Consider the following 13646-nt stretch of genomic DNA (forward strand, 5'->3'; position numbering starts at 1 on the left):
CATTGTAAACGAAGTATACATCAATACAAATATTTACAGAAAAAATACCAAAAAAAACTGGCAGGTTTACTGGCTTATATAGTTTTAAGTGATGTTGGATAAAGCCTGTGAATAAAAGCTATGAAATCTCTTGCAGATACGACAGACATTACTCAGTTGATACATAAAATCTATTCTATCGAATCTCATCGTGATTATCCTCCTGTGCAAGTGACTTGACTCTTTGCTCTATTTCCTCTCTAAAATATTTAATGATTCAATCTGTTATGAACAAGTTCCAAGAATCTATGTTTGATGCATAACCAGTGAGCCTTAAGTAGGATACACTTTTATTTTAAATGAAAAATCCAGAGAAATTTTGTTCTGATTCATCTCATTAAGAGATGCTGCTTCAATGTAACAACTTAGCTTTCATGTTGAATTATTATTCCTCCTATATTTATATTTTGGTGTCTGTTTTTAATTTATACATACAGCCAGGGTACTGATAACTCAATCCAAAAGAGTCCTTTGAAACATTTAGAGAAATACGGTCATGGGAAATGAAAAAAATCCATACTTTAAATTTCGGAACAATTTCATTGGAAAGAAGCATGGTAAAGTTATATTTTAAAATATAAAAGCATTCATTCTAATGAAATTCTTAGGAGAAAGTAGAATGAAAGTATATTTCCCATACAGCATGATTTCACATAAAGTATTTGACGACTGAAGGGGTTGTTCATGTGATTCAAATGGGTGACAGTGGGTATCATAGAGGTAGATTGCATTGGATGGATGTAGAAGTGTGACGTAAGAGTTCTATTTTAAAATAGCAACACTCGTAGTAGGACAGAAATTATATCCTTTCTAACTATTTACATTATGGACAAAATGTGTAGCTGTCAAGTAAAAAATATGGGAGGTTTGAAGGGGAAGTTCTGAGTTGTTCTTGAGCAAAGGGTTTGGCCATCACTTTTGCGGGGTCCAGATCCGGACGTGGTGCTGCTGTGTGCTGCCAGGTGTTCCCCTTTCTGGCCACACCACTAGGGACACCGTGTGCAGGGACTGCAACAGCAAGTCAGCAGTACAAGACCTCCCGGGGACAAAAGAGATTTCAAGTGTTTTCTCTTTAAAGAAGCAGAAGGCTGATGACCCCCCCCTACATCCCAACTTGGGAAACACCCTGCGGATCTTAAAATTATTGAGTGGCAGAATCCGGGAGAGAGAATGATGTTTTCATAGACAGGATGGTGGATGGATTGTATTTCATCTGATCATGAAAATGAATATGGTCCTATTTTTTCTTCACTAAATAATCATGGTTTCTTCCGTAAAAGAGAAGCCCTGGCCTAAAAGGATTCAATGGTCAGTTGTAGCAAATATTTTAGAAAATTAACACCATTCCTTCTCATACTCCACTGATACTTTGAAGAGGAGGGAGCATTTCCCCACTAATTCTTTGAGGTCAACACTACTTTGAAATCAAAGCTAGACAGACAATAGAAAAAATAAAACTAAGAGGAAGTATCTTTTATAAATACGAATCAAAAACCTAAATGTAAGAGCTAAAAGTACAAAATTCTTAGAGGAACGCATAGTAGAAAAATATGACATAGGATTTGACATTGATTTCTTTGATATGCACCCAAACACAGGGAACAAAAGAGAAAATGCATAACTTGGACATCATCAACATTTACAATTGTTATGCATCGTAAGGCACCGTCTAGAGAGTTAAAACAACCCACAGAACATGGAAAAACATTTCCAGCCATATATCTGATAAAGGTTTAACATTCACAATACTTCAAGAACTCCTGCAACTCAACAAGAAGAACAACAAAAATGAAAAAGCCAGTTGAATAATTGCAAAAGATTGAATAATAGACGTTTTTAGAAAGAAGATATGGAAATGTGCACAACAGAAGCTCGCAGTGTGGCAAGGACGTGAAGAACATGGGACACTTGAGAATTGCTGGTGGGAATGGTGCAACTATTCTGGGAACCAGTTTGAGGAGCCACCATACTGGTGACAGCCACACAGCAATGTATGTACTTAATGCCACTTGACTGTTGGGTTAGAAATGATTAAAATGGTAAATTTCACTTTATGTCTATTTTGACACACACACACACACACACACACACACACACACACACGGGCCATGATTTCTGATTTAAGCTGTTCTCCCAACAGTGTTTCCCAAACTTTCTATTATCTTGAGTCAGCTCCTTTTTGCATTTCCCTCAAAGCTTCTGTAAACTTGCTTTCCTTTCTTAAATTCTCTACTCATCCCATAGCCTGATCATTTTCACTTGGTGTCTTTTCCTCCTATTTCATTAAAGACAAACGAATATTATTTTGGAACTTCTTCATCTTCCCATCATCCTCTAAACTTCAGACTTTTGTGCCCTGTAACCTGTAACTCTTCCTTCTCTCTTTGTATTACCACCTCCATTTCCTCAGGAACAGTAATTACACACCTTTCCTGAATGAACCTCTGTGTCTCGGGTGGGGCCGCCTCCTGGTGTCAACACATTGACATTCTCTCTCATTGTTAAGCAAGCAAAGTCCGTCTCTCCAGCCACTCCCTGTATATAAACTTCTTTTCTCCTTCAAGTTTTTGAGCGACTAGACTCCGTGTTTCTCCTTCTTCACCCTCTGGAATGTGGCTTCTTTCTCAATATTTTAATGGCTCAGTTTCTGCTTAAGTTCAATATATACTTTCTGAAGTCCTAATCCAGTAGACATTTCCAGCATTCCCTTCTGTGCGAAGGATTCTTCTTGTGTGTTCCGCAGACTCCAGGAGTCCCCAGACCACAAGATCACAACCAGTTTCATGAAAACAGTAAGACAATTTTTGACTTTCCCACTGTGTACAGTGAGAATCAAGGTTCTAGTCCCAGAGCATACTAGTGTACAGATCCTCCACTCCCACCTCCAACACCACACACACAAACGCCATTTCAGAGTTACTGTCTTTTATGAATTAGGACACATTTTAAATGGAAGATTTATTGAATCACTGCCTTTGAATACACACCATTTAAAATTAAGTGAGATGAATGCAATGTTACTCAGCTATGAAAAAGAATGCAGTAATGCCACTTGTGGCAACGTGGATGGACCTAGAGTTTATCATATATCATAGTTAGTGAAGTAAGTCAGACAGAGAAAAAGAAATATCATATGATATGGCTTGTATGTGGAATTTTTACGAAATGATACAAATTTTATTTACTAATCAAAAAACAAACTTACGGACATAGAAAACAAATCATGGTTACCAAAGGGGAAAGTGTGCAGAAGGGATAGAGTAGGAGCTTAGGATGAACAGATACACACTATTATGTATAAAAAAGATAAGCAACAAGGACCTACATTGTAATACAGGGAACTATATTCAATTTCTTATAATAACATATAATGGAAAAGAGTGTGAAAAGAAGAAATGAATTTGCATGTATATGTATACCTGAATCTCTTGGCTGTACACCTGAAAGCAACATTGTAAATCAACCACACCTCAATAAAAAAAATTGAAAAAATATGTTTTAAATAAAATAAAATTAAATGAGATAAAATGGAAGTATACCTAATGCACCTTGAAAATTGTTTTCCTAAATAGGGGGCTGTCTTAAAAACAGCTTTAATTATGAAGCACTTCCCTACACCAGAAATAATTCTGAGGCAATACCTACTACGGGTGCTTTGTTCAAATCTCCTCCTCTATCTCATTCTTAATCAAATTTATTGAGGTACCATTTACATAAAGTAAAATCCACACGTTATAAGAGTGCAGTGTGATGACTGTGGGCAAATACAAACCACTGTGACCATCATCCAATCAAGTTGTAGAGCATTCGTCTCACTCAGACATTTTCCTTGGAATTTTGAACAATCAATTTCTTCCTCAAGTCCAGTCTCGGGAACCGCCAAGCAGCTTTCTGTCACCACACATTCGTTTTGCTTGTTCAAGGCACCATATAGCTGGAATCACAGGACGTGTGCTCTCTCTGTCCAGTCCCTGTTTTGCACAGCACAGTGTTGGGCTTTTATCCATGTTTCTGCAGGATCAGTAGTTTCTTCTTTTTACCACCAAGTGCCCCCCTTTAGTTTGCATTACAGCTCACCTGCTGATACAAACTCGAGTTTTCCCCAGGTTTTGACAGTCACAAATAAGGCATCCATGAATATTTTCATACAGTCCTTTTGTGACATGTGTATTCAGAGCTCTAGTGTAACATCAAGGCATGGAATTACTGGATCCATTGGTAATACCTTTAATTTTCTAAGAAAGTACCGACACAGGTCTCTGTGTACAGTTGAGGGAAATTTTGTCCACAAGTGCGTTGCTCAGCCATACAGATTTAAAGATTTCTGGAGTGACATCACCTAAACTGCCACGTAGGAGAACCCAGCCTCCATTCCCCTTCAGAGATCAATAATTAGACAGCCATCCTTGCTCAAAAACAGCTCACAAGAAGGAGATGGTAACGTTGTGATGTAATTGAGGTCTTAGCTAAAGCTATGGCGGGATCATTTTGCAGTATCTAAGTGTACCAAATGAACACGTAGTATGCATTAAACTTACACAAAATTGTAGGTCAATTTTATCTAAATATGATGGAAAAAGTGAAATTGCAAGATGCTTTCCCAAGTGGTTGCAGCTTTTGTATTCCCACAGGCAGCGCATGAGGGTTGTGGTTGATCTACATTCTCTCCACAGAGGGCTTGATTAGTCTTTTAATTTCAACTTTGGTCAATCCAATGGGAATGAGGTGCTCTCCTGTCAGATGGTACTTTGTATGTACATAAACATTGTATTTGTTGTTAAAACTCTATTATCTTTATTTTTATTTTTTAGGCATAGAATGCATTCCTTTTTATTACTTTCCATTAAAACATAGCTTCATTGATGTATGATTGATATAGAAAGTGTTGTACCTATTTAATGTGTACAACTTAATGAGTTTTGAGATGTGTATACATCTATGAAACCATCACCCCAATCTATGTCATTAACATATCTGTCAACTCTAAAAGATTCTTCCTGTCCTTTCTTAAAAAGCTATGTTCCAGAAAATAAAAACTGGAAATACTTGACATTTATATCTTGATGTACTTGAGTGTCCTATCTTGGTCCTTGTTTCTAGACACTTTCTTCTCTTCCAGTGTGATGCCATCCTTGCCTTTAGCTACAATGACCATATTTCTCTCGGTAACTCTAATCATATCATCAGCCTCACATCTTTAGAGATTCAGTTTATTTCCAGTCTCTGATTCTAGACTCATGTTTAAGTTCTGGACATGGGTTACACAGCCATTCACGTTCTGGTAGTGGCTTGCCTCTTCTGCGTCATCATGCTCTACTACCTTTGTATTTTTTTAAATGCAACCATATATTTCTAAATTATCTTTTCTATGTGTGGTGGGCACTTTGTTGAAAAGAAAAAAGAGGAAAAGCAACAAATGATATGAATAATTCATTGTTTTATTGATAATGTATTTCATAAAACCAAAAGATGAGGACAGGTAAGTGTCCCACATACCACCAAAATTTGTTGAAAAGAAAAACGAGGAAAAGCAACAAATGATATGAATAAGTCATTGTTTTATTGATAATGTATTTCATAAAACCAAAAGATGAGGACAGGTAAGTGTCCCACATACCACCAAAATTCAAATACATGTGGGTGTCTAGGTCAATAGGTTTGAATAGTAGCTATAATTTTTTGAGATAGCACATATGATATTTCAAATTTAGATGAAGATAAAGTGTTGTAATATACTTGTATCATATTTTGGACATTTTGTCTGAAGAGAAATTATCATCGGGAAATAAAGTAGGCCAACATGTGATTGTAGAAAGAGAGTGACAGACAGAAATGTTATTTCAATGGTTAGATTCTTAGTGATGACCATGAGGTTAGAAAGGGAAACACATCAAGGAGAACCTGTTGCTTCCAGCAATGAGTGTATCAGAAGGACTCTGTGCATGTGCCCCTAGGGTGGTGGAAGGGTAATCACATCTAAGGGGAAGTGAGTCTGCCCAAGAAGAGGATGGTGTTGGTCTTGTTGTGTCTGATGAAGAACAGGAAAGGGTGATCACAATGGAAACGTTCAAAATGTGGTATTGATGCTGATGTTGCCACCACAGTGATGCCTGTGGCCGCTGCGGCCTCCGTGCCCTCCTCATTCACCTCCACAAAGGACTTGTGTACGGCTTTAGACACCGCCAGCCTGTGTTTCCTGGTCATGCCTGAGAGGTCAGCATCCTGTGAACTGAAGGCGTCCACCACCCCCAGGGCTTCCAGTATGGCCTTGAGGTCATAGGTCTCTTCCACTTTGAACCGAGGTAAGTGTAAATCCACCTGACTCTTCCACATATTCTGTGAGCTTGTCCACTCTAATAATTTCTCAGCAGTGAGTTTATCTTCCAGCTGTAATGATGGAAAACAAGGACATGGAGCCCAGCTTAACACTGGATTGAAACATGTGGGGAACCTTTATCTTAACAGTAAGTGTAAGTACAGGAGATTGAAGTGATTAGATTTAATCCGAGGATGCAGATGTAACAGAGACCTGAATATATATTATTTAATCAAATTAAAGATCTTATATCTTCATGACTTTGCTATTTTTATCTATTTGTGTACACATAATTAGATGCATATGTATAAATGTCTATACATTGTATATAGGTATAAATGTATAAATATATATGTATATGCAGCAACAGAATCATTAAATAAAATTATTTTGTAAAGGATGAAGTGTCAATTCTCATGCTCCATATGTGTGGCAGGCCTCATTTTCAAAGTCTTCTCTTGTTAATGTCCTTTCCTTCATAAATTTTTACATTCTGAATTCATAGCATACATCCTACTTTTGTTCTTTTCTCTTGCTTAACCTATTTGTAAACTTTTCTGAAAGAGATATATATTTCTCTAATCAAGTTTAAATTGTTACATGATACTTCATTAAATTCATACTCAGTGTATATATCTTTATTTAATGAACATCTGACTCTATATACCTTCACTGCGTGTCAAACCCTAAGCTAAACTACTGGTAACACAAACATATACCATTGTTGCTTTTCAAAAATTTTCATTATTTTGAGCCACTTCTGTCCAAAAGCGTTTGCCTCATTTAGACTTGTTACCATAGGCTAAAATCCCAGAACTGGGGTTCCCGGGGTCCCGGATAATGGGGACCGCAGAGCTGGAGCAAGAGTACTCTGATGTTTGTTCACATTTATTGCCACAGGACTTTCCCTGAGGATTTCCAGTTGCCAGTGTCACTCCATATACATTTTGAGTGTGGGAAGTTCGCTGCCACATCAGCGTCAGCAGCAGCTACTCCAGTAATTGCAGACGACCATTAACAGAATGTCCTTTAAATGTAAGATATTGGCATTGTATATTGAAATTTTTACATATTAACTTTAACTATTATAACATGAGAAGAGGAAAGTTCTCTAATTCTTTTTTTTTAAACTGCAAACAATTAGGCTCTGAATGACTTTTGGGCTCCTTGAACAGAATAATTCAACATTGAAAAGTGGGGGTCAAAATTAATCTATTTGCCCACAGTCTACAAAACCACTGTGATTTAGTATGCAATATGTCACCTGTGTTATTTCCATTTTTTTATTACTTGTGAATGAATTTGCAAATAATTCAATCTGTCACCTACATGTGAGTATTATTTTCCTGTTTAAATGAGTGGACTGGATTATATTGCAAGTTGTTATGGCTGCAAAATATTAAGGTGTAGAGCAAGATATATAGCTTTGTGAACTGACATTTCATAATTTCATCAGAATATTAATGTGACCTGTGATGAACAGAAATTCTTTACATTCTTCCTATCATACTGTGATCCATAAGGAATTTATTTTATTTGTTTGTTCCGTACTTGATCTCTGCCAGCCAGCACCACCAATGTATGAACAGCCTATTTTTTTCTATTGCTAGAAATCAAAGCAAAAGTAGGAAGACTTGGAGGTACACAGCTTTACCTTCTGCAGTCCATCTACTTCATTGGGCAGCAGCAGCATCATGCTTAGCTCTGCGCCTTTGTACGGTATTTCCAGGATCTTGACTTGCATGTCCTCCAGGGAGGTGAAATTGAAGTCGTTGGTTTCTTTCATCATCTGCACAGATTTGCTTCTATCCTGCAAGCAATTAATGTGGAAACAAATGCCAAGTGACCACAAGTCAGAAAAAGGGATAGTATCATTGAGATACGAAACCCATCCTTCTGAGGGATGATCTGGGAAATCTGTGAGTTAGAGACAAGAGTTTCTATAAGGATTCCCAAGTAATTAAAGAAAAAAATTACATAAGGAAAGAGAGCCTTGACAAATTTGATTTTCTACCCTCAGGTGTACATTAATCATTATGTATGTAAATTTCACATTTCACATAGAGCTGTATTACATCATGAAAATAAATTTTAGAGGGAGGGTATAGCTCAAGTGGTAGAGCCCATGCTTAGCATGCATGAGGTTCTGGATTCAATCCTCAGTACCTCCTCCAAGAATAAATAAATACATCTAATTACCTCTCTTCATTAAAAAAAAATAGAAGAAGAAAAAACTTTTTTAAAAAAAAATGTAAGTATACACAATACCTTGCTCAGCCAAAATTTTTCCTCGACAGTGTTTTCTTCCTTAAATTTCTGGTGCCACTGCCCTTTGAAATAGATGGCGTTCACCAGCACCAGAACGGTGGAGCTGTCAATAGAATCTTTGGGAAATAGATTCTTGATTTTTTCTGCAAAGAAAGAAAATGGAAGGTCTTCCTGAAGGCACAAGTGGTTTTTCTCGAAGATGCTTTGAAAGTTACAGCTGATCAGCTGTGTTTCCAGGAGCTGGTGCTGGGATTCTCCTGGGTCCCCTTGTTTCTCTCCACATTTACTGGGACCATCCCACCATCTGCACGTCCTCCCCCATCCTCTGCAGTCTCATCTCACCCCTCTCCTGGCACCCAATGCAGTGTCCAGCATGGGGGGGGGTCACACACCCCGGGGACTCAAAAGTGTTTCTTAGTGAGTGACCCTCTCATAACGTACCATTAGTTTGTCTTTCCACCCAGGAATTAATCATCTTTCGACTTTCTTCTGGAGCATTCGCAAAATCAGCAGATTCCACACTGGCTAGGTACAACTTCTTCACATTATCCATGTATTCCTTTGACATGGGAAGGAAGAAAGGAGGAATTAAGAGTAATTCGTGAGTAACTTTGTAAGCATCCCCAAATTAAATCATGCTCAGTCATGACCAGAGAGAGGACGTGGGACCATCCCATCCCTGCTTCACTGGTGCGCAGTCAGGCTCTGGGACAACCCGAGGGTGGGTTGTGGTGAGGGAGCCCAATGTCCCCGGGGTAAATGCTCTCCGTGGGGGTCAGCCAGGCTCACCTGCCTCTCCTCCCCCATTTGGAGACCGGGGGGCAGAGGACCAGGATGTAGATGAAAGGTGTGGGCAGGCCAGGGAAACTCACCTGAAGAAAGGGAAACTCCTTTCTGCCATAGAGCCTGTTGGCGACGTTCAGCTCATAGGCGTCGGTGGGTTTGTTTAATTCAGTCAAAAGCTTTTGAAAGTGATGATTTTCTGGATTTTCAACCTTCAAACATGAAAACGAGAGCTCCTCAGGTTCTCTTGATGTACATACTAAATCCACCTAAGTTTGTCAGATCTGTGCCTATATTTTAGCATCTCCATCAATAAGGTTTGCTGTTTTTTTTTCAATTTTGGTGTATTTTATTTCAAATATCCATCATAATCCTTACACTCAGTCTTCCTGGAAATGCCTCCTGCTCTAACATATTCCAAACATTTCTCCTTTGAACCAGAGATGCAGCACCATTCCACTGCTGGGTGTGCCTTAATTGTCTCACAGTCAGATTTGGCTTCCCAGGTAACCCTAAGCGCTAGAACGAGACTGCATCTCTAATAGTCACCAGTGGTACGGGAGTGTCTAATTTGCATCATTTCCTATGCTGTGACTTGAAGCCCCCTTGTACTTCTTGGTGGGATTACCTTCTAAGACCTACAGGTTGTGCTCAATTGCTGTTCACTCACGAGCACCACACTCTGGGTGAGGAGCCATGTGTGGCAGGTACACTGCTAACGGCTTTCCATCAGCATCTCTTTATTTAGTCCAACTGACATGAAAACAGGAAAGCTCGGATAATTAAAAAACTTCTCCCTGGAGAACAAATGTGGCAGAGTCAAGTTTTCAACTCAGGCCTGTCTGAATCCAGAACCTTCTATTTGCTCTAAAAGTTATGGAGCATTTGGGCTGCACACCAGAACTCTCATTTAATCATTTTCCAAAGTATACTTGAACTTAGGTTACTCTTAATTTTACTTATGAGTAAGTAAAATTATGTAAGTTTAGTAACGTCTGGTGATTATCGTCATTACTGTTATCATATAATAACAATACATATCATGCATAAGGATTTTTGTTGTCCAGGCACTGTTGTCATGTTTTGCATGTATTTGCATGTACAGCAGCAAATCTTTCATTGGGCTGAGGTCTCTGAGGCCCAGAGTAGTTGTATTTTGCCACGTTCCCCATTTGTGATCAGCAGAGCAGGATTTTGAAGCTACCTTTGGGCTCCAGAACACATGCTGTTAAGCAGAAGCTAATTGCCTCTCAGGAAAACAGATGAATTAAATAAGCATGTAATATGAAATGAGAAACAATCTGTCCCATCTACTTCGCTTAAGATGCCCGTGATAGTAAACTCTTCTCCGTTTATCTGAAATTCCCAGTGTAACGTGTGACCGTCTCGGATGTGTGACCTCCCTCCAGGCCCAGGTGCCCTGGGACTCACGGGATCCGCTGTGGCTCCTGCTGTTGGGTTCTCTGCGACTTCCTTAAAGTGAAGGGCCTGCAGGAGACAGGAAGTGGGACGAAGAAGCTTTACTCTAACGACCTAACTTCATCAAAGAAAGACAGAGGAAGAAAGAACCGAAGAAAACAAGCAAAACAAAAGCCCAAAGCACACTAAAGTAAAAATCAATAAAGAAACAAAGACTTAAGAAGAACATAAAGCAAAGTGTAAGCATTTTGCTCCTTGATGACACAGCAAAGCGGGCTGATCACCAGCCACTTCAAAGAATCCTGATTCATTTTCACTCACTGCAGAGGGAGCACGCGAAGCTGCCTCCCACGGAGTTTAGTCAATGTGTCACTTCTACCTGAGCTCTTCCCCTCTAGTTGGGGGGCAGTTGTAGGGGTTCATGTGGGTCCCAGAGGAGGGCTGGGCTCAGGGAAGCAGAGGGGGCCGGGCACTGGGGGAGACGTGTGTCCCCCACCACCCCGGGCCCACCCAGTCACGCGGCTGCTTGCGGCTCTCTGTGCGAGCCCTGGGGACTGCCAGATCTGTGACCATCTGCACACAAGACAACAGAGGAACCAGTGCCAACCGTTCCAGGTAAAGGAAGCTGCCACCTACCTTCTGAAGTTGTGCAGCAGTGTTTCCTCGGGACCCCAAGTAAAGCATGCCAAAGGCTGACATGATGCTGAGGGGGGAATAGAAGATATTCTCCCCGGTTGATCTCTGTCTGATCTGTTGGTACAGATCGACTGCGAAGTGGCTGATTGGTCCACTGAGTGAATCCATGGTGTCTTGACGCTGTCTGGAGCTGCTGGAAAAGCATCCGTCGTTTTGTAATGACTTTACTGAAGGGAAGTTTAGTCTGTAATTTTCTTTAAAGACATCATGCCTTATATATGAGTTGTGGGATTCTCTTAAATAACGTTTATCTTCTTTTTACTTTTCAAGCCTTTTATACTGTACTTGTGTACATTTCATCATTAGAGGAGTATCGAAATTAATATTTAAAGACAACTTTTGTGAAAAAAAGAATAGAATCTTTATCTTTCCATCCTTGCTGACTGTACTAAGACTGGGTAGAAAATGCATTGTAACAGGTACCGAGACAAAGACTGATGTGGTGACATGCATCCATGACTCACTAGGCACTTCCCTGACTTTTTTTGAAGGATCTGTGGGTGCCAGACATGCTACCCCTCCACCCCAAGTGCTCCCAGTGGAGTATTTGATACTTTTTGGAAATAAAGAAATTACCTAAAGAGTAAATCAGATGACAAAGGCGTTTTCCTATTGCCCTGGCAGAGTAAATAAAGTACAATCAGACAAAATGAAACAGACCAATGAGACGATGCACATCATTGTTATCACTTTGAGAAGAGCTCCGTGCAGTGAAGCAGCGCTGCTGGCAGCCCTTACCTGTGATCCTGGAGGAGGCAGAGGTGGGCGGGGAGCCTACGGCGTCTGCGTGGTGAGCGGTGAGATGGGAATATATAGCTCCCTCTTGCACCTCCCACTGCCCAGAGCAGCTGCAATTTCCAGTAAATCAACCTTTGGTTTCTTCACCAGGCTAACCACCAGCTTCCTGAGTGACCGTCACCTTCCTGCGGTGAAATCTCTATGAGTAAAGACGAGATTATTATTCTTTTCCTGTATTTCCTTTTCAGCAGCAGAAATTGGGACCTGCAATCCTTTGCTCATATGAAATGTATGTAGCTGCCTTTCTATTACCAATGAGAATATAGTTAATTCCAACGCCTTCTAGTGATCCGAGCCACTACCCACAACCAGAAAGAACCCTTAAAATTCTTTCTTCTCTTACACATTGAATGTCTTTATGGTCACTTTAAAATTAAACAATTAAAAATCTTATATTTTGTATTTTATGCTCTGAAAGGGCTTTTTCACAGATCGAGTTCCTTCGGAAGTATTCTTAATAACCAGATAATAGCTTGGATTCTCAACGTACGAGATACGGACAAGGTGTCTCTGCAATAGATGCAGAAGAAGCATCATCTTCCTTCCCTTAGAGGCTGGACCATGGCAGCGAAGCCCAGTGTTCTCTGATTTCTGAGGTCAGTGGGAGGTTCTTTTTCTTGCAGCATTAACATGTTTTCATTGAGAAGAACCATGGATACAAACAGGGGCCAATTTGGTGGCAATATTCTCATTTTCACACAAAGATTAAACAGCAAAATAAATTGTTTGAGCTGCAGAATCACGGCATAATTTGGTCAGCCTGCCCCTGAGCACGCCAGCTTCAGATTCTTGGTGGGACTACAAAGTCTAATGCCTGAGAGAAAAAGGAGGAAAAAGTTTTCTTTGAATGCCGTGGTTACGTGTCTTGTCACTGAAGCCTCAGTGTCTTCATGTGTCTGGTATTACGGTAGCAAAATTATATTGACTTTTACTGCATGGGGTAATGTCTTCACCCCTTTCCCTCTTCAACACCTTATTGAAGCTGGTCCCTTTGTTTCCCCCATTTCACAGATGACAGAATGAGGCACAAAGTGGCTGAACCAAAGCCCAGATTTCTCTGGGTCTTGAATTGCACAGGCGAGCTGTCCAGGCAGGAGCTGGCTCAGGAGCTGCATGTGTATCCACCCCACACACTACGTTAGACACACTGTGCGATTCAAATGCCATTTCTCCTGCTGTTAAAATGGAAACCCCCTGTCTCTTCTGCACTCTCCAGAGAGTTAATGTCCTCCCACAACATGTGATGGGGCAAGACAGTCAACACGAAAGCCCCAGAACCCTCCTCTGTGGGCCCCAGAGTCGCTAGGAGGGGAGGCTGGGGCTCAGA

General features: G+C 40.2%; 1 protein-coding gene across 3 annotated transcripts; it reads right to left on the reverse strand.

Annotated features, from left to right (window-relative positions):
• Positions 1-5577: 5577 nt before the first annotated feature.
• On the reverse strand, positions 5578-12295 carry LOC105073891 (serpin B4). 3 transcript variants are annotated; one of them, XM_074355246.1, is made up of 9 exons: positions 12260-12291; positions 12098-12138; positions 11462-11654; positions 10838-10894; positions 9496-9618; positions 9065-9182; positions 8624-8766; positions 8010-8165; positions 5578-6426 (listed from the first exon to the last, which is right to left on the reverse strand). In XM_074355246.1, exons 3-9 carry the CDS (start codon positions 11627-11629, stop codon positions 6016-6018), a joined length of 1176 nt encoding a protein of 391 aa, XP_074211347.1. In that variant the 5' UTR covers positions 11630-11654; positions 12098-12138; positions 12260-12291; the 3' UTR covers positions 5578-6015. The 3 variants fall into 3 exon arrangements, with proteins under 3 accessions (XP_074211347.1, XP_074211348.1, XP_010959569.2); XM_074355247.1 differs by having other exon boundaries at positions 11462-11651; positions 12260-12278; XM_010961267.3 differs by lacking the exon at positions 12098-12138 and having other exon boundaries at positions 12260-12295.
• Positions 12296-13646: the final 1351 nt, after the last annotated feature.

The sequence above is a fragment of the Camelus bactrianus genome, chromosome 30, assembly GCF_048773025.1.
Source record: "Camelus bactrianus isolate YW-2024 breed Bactrian camel chromosome 30, ASM4877302v1, whole genome shotgun sequence".
Taxonomy (NCBI): Eukaryota; Metazoa; Chordata; class Mammalia; order Artiodactyla; family Camelidae; genus Camelus; species Camelus bactrianus.